This window comes from Mytilus edulis, chromosome 5 (assembly GCF_963676685.1).
Source record: "Mytilus edulis chromosome 5, xbMytEdul2.2, whole genome shotgun sequence".
Lineage (NCBI taxonomy): Eukaryota > Metazoa > Mollusca > Bivalvia > Mytilida > Mytilidae > Mytilus > Mytilus edulis.
Genome location: NC_092348.1, coordinates 56,614,863 through 56,625,813, shown reverse-complemented (window position 1 = coordinate 56,625,813; position 10,951 = coordinate 56,614,863). Strand labels below are relative to the sequence as shown.

Sequence of the window (10,951 nt, the reverse complement as noted above, 5' to 3'; positions counted from 1 at the left end):
ACTAACAACTAGTCAGTGAACTGTTTGATGCATGCTTAGGAAAACAAGACAGGTGTCAATGTCTGAATAATGTAATTGGTTTTTTTAAGGTGGGGTTTCATTTTTGAACAACAGTAATGGCCAGTATGAGTCCCTTGGTGGTGTTGTTTACGCATTTGATGATGAGATGATTCGATTATGGGTTCCTACGTTGGAAGGACTAAAAAGTATGTTTACCAACGGAGAGCAATCATTCAACTTATAGGGGATATCGGCCGTCTGAGTTATCATTGAACAACGTATTTCCTGTGAGACTCTAGAATATTTAAAATTTTTGGTTTACATAAACTCAGATTTGTTAATTGTTATTTTCGTCAAATTAAAGTGATTTTCACTGTTTTAAAACAAAACTTTGCCTCCTGTAATTTTAAATGATTGCACTCTAAGATACTCACAATAAACAATTACCAATAGACCAAACTCCATAACCCATAGCAAGCTATAGAAGGCCAATAAATGACAAATGCAAATGGCCTAATTTATGTACAAAGCAATATACGAAAAACAAATATACTATGCAGTGATAAATGCGAATGACATAATTTATGTACAAAATAAACAAAACTTGAAAAATTAAATACATTAGCAAACAACAACCACTGAATTACAGGTTATTGATTTAAGACAGGGACATACAGAATGTGGTGGAGTGTAACATGTTTGCTGTGGCCCAAACTCGCTTCCCCGACTTTGAAAATATACATCACAGACAGGCAACGAAACTGTTGAAAGAAATCAAACAAAAATTCAAATACAGCTTTCAAATAGCCTAACAAAAATAGTGTTGCAGTTAGTGGTAAATTTGACAAAGACGCGAACAAAACATGTTTGTGGGTGGTTGTTAGTAGACCAAGACGCAGATATGTAGAAAAATGTTTTTGTAGTTGACAGTATATACCGTAAATAGTGAAAAGTAAACTACGAAAAATGCCCAAAGCTATGTTACAGCACATCATGAAAGCAAATTTTTCATGAGTTCACGTTCATATTTTTACAGGTTCGTATTTTTAAATCTTTAGTGTAACTGTGAGTTGTTTAGTAATGTACATGTACTATTGTATGTTTGTTGTCACATTTTCTTTCAGTGGCGATGTGAAATGTTGATACGTTTGATGGTCACCTTTTATAAATCTGTATCATATTAACAATAAAGTTGAACGTGTCTTTCGACACCAATAAAATTTAGTTTGTCTGTGTCAATATCGACGAAATATAAAGATTGGAAGCAGATCTTTAAATTTCAGTATTTTGAAGTCTGTTTCCCTGCTTATCCGACATTTTTTAAATGTGTCGGATAACACAGGTTTCACGGTATTTCCCGATTTTTTTCTATGTTTTACACGTTTGATATTTTTGGTGTCCATCAAAAACTTTGTCATTCTGTTTAGCATATACAAATAATTTAAATAATTAAATCTAAGCAACGAAAACTAGTTCTGTCATTAATTTTATCGATTTTGTAGCGTAAAATCTGGCTAAATCTTAAATACTATGTGTTGTTATAAGGAGCTATATTGGAAAACTTCCTTCTTCTGTTCTAATATTAAATTTAAATAATTAGTTATTATCCAAAGTGTATTTACAGGAAAAATAAATGATTTAATTTTTTTTTATATTCATTGTGAACTTCCCAGGTTCATGTAAAAAAATTATAGCACCACCTGATTTCCTTTATAGGAGGTGAAGCTTGAGATTAAAAAATCAAAATCACAAAAGTACTGAACTCCAAGGGAAATTCAAAACCGAAAGTCCTCAAAATGGCAAAATAAAAAGACAAAACACATCAAACGAATGGCTAACAGCTGGCATATTCCTGACTTAGTATAGGCATTTTCTTATGTTTTCTTATTGAACCATTCTTAAAGTCGAAACTTAATTATGCGTTTCTGTGTAAACGTCAACCAAAATATATCAGTGAGAGGTTATACCTCCTCCATCCTGTTCCAGTATTGTAAAAGAACAACAAAATAACACCTACTATAAAATATCACTTCGTTGCCTTTTACAGATTACTATATGGTATTTGGGTTTGTTCATTGTTGAAGGCAATACGGTGACCTTTTTTTATTTTCTTATGACTACATCATTTGGTCTCTGGGGATAGTTGTCTTATTTACAACCATCTAAAGGAAAATACGAGTATTTGGACCATACGCGTATGGTTGTTAGATATAAATAGATGTGATATCCATACAATACAAGTCACAATTTATAAAAGTTAACCGTTATAGGTCAAAGTACGGTCTTCAACACGGAGCTTTGGCTCATACCGAACAGCAAGCTATAAAGCCCCCCCCTCCCCCCAATTACTAGTGTAAAACCATTAACACGGGAAAACCAGCGGTCTAATTTATATAAAAAAAAAAGAAACGAGAAACACTTATGAACCACATCAACAAACGACAACTACTGATAATCAGATTTCTGCCTGAGGACATGTGCAAATAATTGCAGCGGGTTTAAATAAGTGTTTTCTAATATGGTCCGACCATATTGTCTGATTTTTTTTGTATTTGTTTTTTTATCTTTGCTAGCGTCAATTTAAAACCCCTTTCTCTTGGCTGTTGACTGATGTACTGTTGTTTTGGGGTGTTTTTTTTTTTGTGTTTAAAATATTATTCCAGGAACAATTTCTTCTTATTTTTATTTCAATGTCTTGCGGTGATCAAAACGTCATCGTATAGGAAGAAGCAAAAACACATCAATTATCTATGGAAACAATGAAAATATCCAAGAAAATATTTAAATCAAATAAACACAATAATTCTTACTTTTAAATAAAATTCACTTTGTTTGATTAATCATGTAACAAGGATTTCCATATGATTTCATCCGTCAAAACTCCATTTTTAGAAACTTATAATTATGTAGCACCTTTGTATGTTAACAGTCATCAGTTAATTACACGGACCATACGCGTATGGTTCAAATACTTATATGGTCAGGATCATTTATATAGGTTCGCATCTGTAATAGCTCTAAATCATAAGTGCACAACTTATCCGTTCCAAGCTTTATTTCAGTTTCTACCCGTGGGCTTCATACCTTAGGATTACGAATTAACATGTCGAGCTCGTATGTATTCCCCGAGTTTGTAGTGTTTTAACTAATGAATATATTTCAAACTAGAGCTTACATGTATGTTTAATGTTGTGTCATGTGTGCTATTGTTTGGTTGTCTTTTTCATTTTTAGCCATGGCGTTGTCAGTTTGTTTTAGATTTATGAGTTTGACTGCCCCTTTGGTATCTTTCGTCCCTCTTTTATAAAGGTAACTCTCAAGTGCTTGATTTTGCTTATGTATCTATTTCTGTCTGTTTATAATTTTCATTCCCTCATTTCCCTTAAAATATAAACAGGTTTTACTAGAACGTGTCTTTAATTAATTTTTGATCATAGAGAGATGAAAACTATTGGTATCATTTAGATGATGGAGGAGCTTTCAGTGCCATAGACGGATGGTGGCTCGGGCATAAACATTCTGGAGCAGTTGATATTAAAGCATGGAACTTTGGCTGTCAACAACAAGTTTATCATCATGAGATTGTTTTAGGAAAGAATATTGACCATAATGGCACTTTTCCATTTCCTTGTTTCTATGATATAACAAACCATCTTGTAACTGTACAGGTAATGACGAATATGTTATATAAAGTTATTTAAAAGTAAAATTCAAAACGGAAAAACCTTAATAAAATGGCAAAGTCAAAAGCTCAAATACATCAAACGAATGGATAACCACCGTTATTTTTCTGACTTGTTTTATACATTATCTTATGTAGCAAACGGTTAATTAAGCTTCTCACTTATGTCGTATGACATTCGCATAAAAGTCCATTATATTGACAACAATGTGTGAACAAAAATTGCAAATGGCAATAATAGGTTTGCAGCACTCAGAATTGTGCCAATCTAAATCACTATACAAAGCTTATAAGCAAACCCAATAGGTTCGAGAACACAATTAATTCGCAGTGCATTTCTTTTTGACAATAAATGAAAATAAAAAAATCCCACCTGCGCTTTCTACTTTTGAGACAAATCATATCAAAATTATCGAAAACTTCATCGGCTCTAACTCAAAATATGGACAATTTTAAGTTTAGGTGGTCTTGAAATCTTTTGACAGCTTTCGAAGTTCTAATCTTTAATCTTTTTCAGACGGACCAAATCACTACTTTTCTTTAAAATTCATGATCCAATTTTTTTACAGTGTAATTTTATCCCCCTACTTGCTATTTGAGACATTGAACATGACAAAATACATTTGGAAGAGGTATAAAAAAAATATTGACAAAGACACTGTCCACACTAGGGACTATATTAGGGACGATAATTGTGTTCCCGCACCAATAGACAAGAATTTTTTTTTACATAGCACTAAAACACACTTACATGATGAATAAGAATCGAGAATCGTCAGATGTATATTACCAAAAACAGAAGACACAGCAAAAGCGATAATTAAATAGGACAAATAAAAGAACACTGTAACACGTCTTAAACGACAATAAAGACGAAAACAACGTCAGAACCTAAATTCTATACTTCAAGACCATAGGGTATTATTTGTGAAGTTGAAGAGGGATATTTAAGTCTTGGTATCTTCTGATCAACTTTGACATAACCCTGTTTCATCCTTTCTGCTCAGACACTTGTGATTTTTACAAAGTTTGAGTAGTACCTGAAAGGTCTTGAATAACGAATGAGTTGGGTAAATGTATATCCCGTATGCAGTTGAGTTGGTTTATTGCTAATTTTATTTTTTTTTGGGGGGGGGGGGGATTGATAATCTCCATATTAAAATCGTCTCGTTTGTCATAGATTCTGGTACTGAAATGACTGCTTATGTCAAATTCGAGGTGAAAGTCTGCAAATGAGGCAGGGGAAGTCGTGTCTGTTGTTTATTTAACTTCTAGTTATCCAGGATCTATTAATAGAACCAATTCAGAACAGTAAGAATTATTAATGGAAAGAACATCAGTATTTCTGAATGTAAAATTAAATAATCTGGCTTCATTGATCTTCTTGTTGTTGACAAGTGTCGTAAGGAACTCACAGTAATTTGAAAAAAGGTAGAGGTCAACAAGGAGAGGAATAGTTTATATTACGCAAATCTACATATGTTCAATGATAATACCTATGATTTGTTTAATAGTTAGTATGAAAGTATGTGTAAATTTGCTTTCGTTATAGTTTAAGTATGTCCCTAATTACAGTTGTAAACTTATTGAGATTCATCTCAACATTTTATATTTACATGGTCTTCTCATGAAAAGCATAAATTGTTTAAGAAGTTCATCGCGCTACTTTCGCGCTACAACCATTGGACATCGGTATAGCTTTTAACAAGATAGTATCGCAACCATCGCACTGCAGAGTAATCAAAACCTACTTCAGCATCAAACCTTCGCATATCAGCGTAACCATCTCAGTTCGGATTACCATTCAGAGTCCTTCAACTGTAATCGATTAACGTGTAGTTCATTAATGTTAGATACATTAATTTTTAGCATTCAATGCGTGACCCGCGATCAGACATCAATATCTGTTTAAAAGAATAAAAGTTAATACATTACACTGTTGGCATGCCCTCCATTTCAGAAGAAAGAAAAACGATAAATTCAGAAATTTTTTTGATGTTTTTATTATTGTGAAAAATGCGACAGGGTTATAATCGCAATAATTTAAACTCGCATTTTTTTTATAGGAATTAAACATGATTTTCTCGATATCGCAAATATCAAAATCGCATTTTTGTCTAAAATGACAAAATAGAAATAATAAAAACACGCAATAATTTCTGAATTTACAGTAGTCAAACTGTACACATATCTGAAACTACGTCAGTCGTCATTATCATTGCCATCTGGTACCACCTGACAATTTAGAATAGATTTTAATTGCACAAGGTGAAACAAAATAAAAAAAAATATTATCAAGAAAAATGTCTTGTTATTCAAACGAACACGTACACAACAAATACATAAAACATAATTTTCGGTGACCCTTTCAAAAAAGAATATTATTATGTTGAAGGCATAAGAGACCTATGCCTCTTCGTGTACTCAATATGCGTGAAACGTTTTTCATAGGCCGCTATTCAAACAAGAATCAGCCAAGCAAATTGATCTTGACAGTATGGTTACAACAATCAATCTAACAATTTCCCATATGTGGTTGAAAGAGAAAAGACGTTCAGAATAATTATTTGCAAACAAGTTTTTTTCTGAGATTCTTTTATACTTGTTTCATCAAATAGCTAAATAGAGTATGTCAAGTTTCCAGTCTTAAATCAGGATTATATCAGGAGGCTATTTTTTATTATTATATTTTCACTCATGTATGTAACATTTGAGGAAGGTGTGGACCTACCATCAACTGTCAACATTATATAAAGATATTCCTAAGCCTAATTTATAGAGCCCAACTTTCTACATCCGGTACTATATATATTGAAAGCAGAGTCTAATCAATCATTTCGGTTGTTGATATATGTCCACTCTCCAGAACTGATAGACATTTAAATTTGTGAAACTTTCGTTTCTCTCACACATGATGCATCTCTTATTATTTTCTTTTTGGTCTGTTTGATTTTTGGGTTGTAATTGGTGTTGGTATGGGCGTCGTCATGTTTGCACACTATAATACACATATGTACGCGGTAATCATACAGTTCAGGAAGAATTCTCAGAATTATCACCATAGTAACTTCTATTATATTTCTTTTATCTTAATCATTTTTCAGGTTTCACATACCCAAGAATGGAATCTTATCCTTGCTTTATTTTGGGGGTTGCTGTTTTGTTTTTGTATGTACATGTACCACTGAACACAATTTTGTTTTTAATTTCCCATAATCATAACCATTTAATGTGATTTTGCTTATTTAGTCAACGGTATTTTGTGTGTTTCCCTTACAAAGATATGTCCTTATTTAAGGGATTAACATTTCGTATTGACAGCTCCTCTTGTTGAAATGATTGAACCTTTTTTACACTGATAACCATAGTGGTTTTGCGCACCTTCTATTTTTTTTTTATCAGAATTCATTTCAGTTTGTACCTTAGTAAATCATGGTATATGCAAATGATTGAATATCCATTTGTAAGCATGGCTTAAAGAAACTCCAATTCACATTTTGGGGATAACTTTATCATAGATACTTGGATTTTGTTTAGTGGGTCCTAAAATTATGCACTCTGTTTCTTATTCACCATTATTAAACTGGTCAATTCATTGGTGTGCCACGCCACATTCAACATTATTGTTCTATTTCGTGGTTGCTAGTTTGTAGTGGAGGAGGAAGTTGGAGTGCCAAAAAAAGAACAACCCTTCGGTAGAAAAACTGAAAATCTTATTAAATCAAGTGCAGCTGCCTTGGTTAGGATTCGAACTCACAGCATCAGTGCTGACATGCTTGTGATACAGTAGCTGGACTACTTCGAAACTCGGCAATGAGTTTCCTTTCTACATACTTATACACAAAAAAATGTATACGTTATAACTAGATGAAAAAAATATACCAATGTATTTTTAAGATAAAAGCACTTCAAAATAGTGGAGCGAATGGTGGAATGCTGTTTTATGGTACAGGAACTACAATGGCGTCAACACAATATGGGTTTGGTGGTGTTGTATATGTTTACACAGAGAATAAAGTAATGGTATGGCGGCCATCTGATACTGCCTCCAAAGGTAATATCATCAATATAGGAGAGAGATGGGGTAATGGAATCGCAAATCAGAGCTCAGAAACAGCTGTGGTCATCATTCGAGTTATTCGACTTAAACCTCGAGGTATTTTAAAATAATTTAGCATTAAACGAATCAAGCATCAAGATATGTTAATCAAAATGAGTAATTCATAATATATATTTATTGATATAATATTTCGTGTACAGGTTGCGATTTGGTACGTGTTATCACATAAGCAACACGACGGGTGCCACATGTGGAGCAAGATCTGCTTACCCTTCCGAAGCTACTGAGATCATCCCTAGTTTTTTGGTGGGGTTCGTGTTGTTTATTCTTTAGTTTTCTATGTTGTGTCATGTGTGCTGTTGTTTGTTTGTCTTTTTCATTTTTAGCCATGGCGTTGTCAGTCAGTTTGTTTTAGATTTATGAGTTTGACTGTCCCTTTGGTATCTTTCGTCCCTCTTTTATAACGGTACAGAAATATTGGACATCTTATTATGTGTACAATGCAAACATACAAGTTATACAAAGTATTGTCTAAAAATGGTTTTAACTTTTTTTACAATTTTTGAAAATAATGATATGTTTTTATTATTACAACATCCAATAAACCTCAATAAATTTTCATTATCTTTTTTTTTCATTCATGAATTTATTGCGTTTTGTCCTTTTTGATAAATTGATGACCAATTGAATAGTTTTTATAATTACTTTAAAAATTTATTTTAATATAAACAATACCCTGTTTTAAAAAAATAGACTACAAATTTAAAAAATAAAGATGACATTCGACTCATTGATAATATAAACTCATCATAGATAACAGGGTTTAAAATTTTATATTTACGCCAAAGGAATAATCTTGTTATTTAAAAAAATGATATTTAAGCAATGCTTAACACCAAAATTGTGGATGCAGATTCCCTAATCGCAAAGTTATTTATAATTGAGTAGTGTCCACTGAAAACCGTTTTATCTCTCGGGCTTTTAAAGAGTATGCATATACCAGTCTGCTTTAATTTTGTCATGCTAAAAAGAGAATGGGAAGGGTATAATTGCAAATGTTCATGCATTATTCTTTAAAATATAAGAATAACCTGAAATGTACTGTGTTCCCATTTAGGAAGTGTATTCCATTATCAAACAGCGTCACACTGCTGTGGGCAATATTGACTGCATAAAACATATGAAATTGCATTATGCCAACATAAGCCGTGAAGAAATAAAACAATTCTGAAACTTAGAGATCACTGTGCTCTTAAGAAATAAAAATAAATCTAAGCTTTTGATTATTGTTAATTTCCAAATGTACATTCTTCTTTATAAGAATTATTGTTTATGACCTTACTACGATAATAGAGAGGCATTATGTTTTTCCGGTTTTTTTTCGTTCGTTCGTTAGTTCGTGTTCATTCGTCCGTGCGTCTGTCCCGCCTCAGATTTAAGAGTTTGGTCAAGGTAATTTTTGATGAATCAACTTGACACTTAGTACACATGTTCCCTATGGTATTATCGTTTTTATTGCCTTGCCAAACTAGAATTTTTACTCCAATTACAAGGTCCACTGGACATAGAAAATGATAGTGCAAGTTTCAAGGTTAAATAAAGATTTTGTTTAAAGTTTTTGGTCAAGGTAGTTTTTAATGAAGTGGAAGTCCAATCAACTTGAAACTTAGTATGCATGTTCCCTGTGATATGATCTTTCTTATTTTAATGACAGATTAGAGTGTTAACCCTCATTTTAAAATGATAGTGATATGGACAAGTTCATATTATTTTTGAAGTCATAAGAAACGAGTGACTGGTGAAAAATAATGTTCATCCAATTATTGAACCAATGCATGTATATATCATAAACTTAGTTCTCTGTGCACGATTTGATCATTTTTTACGCAAATATATCGTATAATCGTCAAATTTTTTTTTCTATCTGACTGTTATGATTTAACAAATATGGCTACTCATTAAATGCCGTGTTTTGAAACCGAAGTTTATCGATTGTCACCTTATAGTAAATAATTTTAATGACAGATTTATACGTATTGCTATCACCGGATTTTTACGAGGAGGGTCACGCTTAGGTCACTATGCATACGGAAAATATGTCGGCGAATTGCTTCTTGGGAGCAAGCAATTAAAAAGAAGTAAACTTCTTCTAAATTTGGACAAATTAAAGAATGTTCTTCAGAAAAAAGTATATGTACATAAGTTGTATAATGAAAACAATCCATTTAGTTTTTAAAAAAAACATATGCATATTTTTTTTTTAATTTGAGGTTTCATATGACTTTAAATTCTGTGCAAGTTCCACCCATATTTCAGCAATATTGTGTACATGTTATAACATGTGTGAGATACCTTTTCACATGTTTTTTTTTGTTTTTTTTGTGCATTATACAAATTATGACATGTGCAATATTTCTTTACACGTTAGAACACGTACAAAATCGCAAAAACTACACGACATATGTACTACTATTAACCAATGTGTCAATGTATTCTGATAACAAAATTAACTTATAATATTTTATTCATTATCTGAATTAGAAATCATGAATTAGAAATATACAGATGAAACTTATAAAATTTTGGCATGCAAGTACAAAAAAGAAAAACAAATATGTAAACCAATCAACTCAAAACATAATCGAAACGAAACGAAAAACTGTTTTAAATTGTTCTTGCATTTTATACCTGAATTTGATGTTTGTTCATACATCAAAAATACATTATTGTTTGTATTTTTATTTGAACCAGGATTAATTAGCAGTGGCATATCAGTAGAACGAAGTCCTTACAGTTGTGATGCAGCTTTTGGTCATGTATTTGGTGATGTGATAGGAAATTGTACAATACATTATAGAGTGGAATGCAACCTGCCGTATTGCGAAAGTATCTATACAGTTATTCATTTCAAATACACACACACATTCATATATCTATATCCAGTTTAAACGGAACTACCTATATTGTTAATTTGGTCCAAATATTATAACACTCGAGCCTGTTATACACTACGCGACTACGTCCATTAAGTGCACAAATCCTTTTGTGTCGTTCATTTGTACCAGTCAAACATAGGATGGTTCCTCCAAAATTGTTAATTTCGTGCACATGTTTTCAGATGAAACATCCTGACGAGGTATTGACAGGAATAAGCAAATTACATGTTGATTGAGACTATAAAATTCCTCCTATTTGTCTTTTTATATCTT

At 32.1% G+C, this 10,951-nt stretch overlaps 1 protein-coding gene across 1 annotated transcript; it reads left to right on the top strand.

Annotated features, from left to right (window-relative positions):
• The first annotated feature begins 3,235 nt into the window (after positions 1–3,235).
• On the top strand, positions 3,236–10,690 carry LOC139525149 (uncharacterized). Its single transcript, XM_071320335.1, has 4 exons — positions 3,236–3,247; positions 3,438–3,668; positions 7,580–7,838; positions 10,494–10,690. The coding sequence occupies exons 1-4, from the start codon at positions 3,236–3,238 to the stop codon at positions 10,688–10,690; spliced, it is 699 nt and encodes a 232-aa protein (XP_071176436.1).
• Positions 10,691–10,951: the final 261 nt, after the last annotated feature.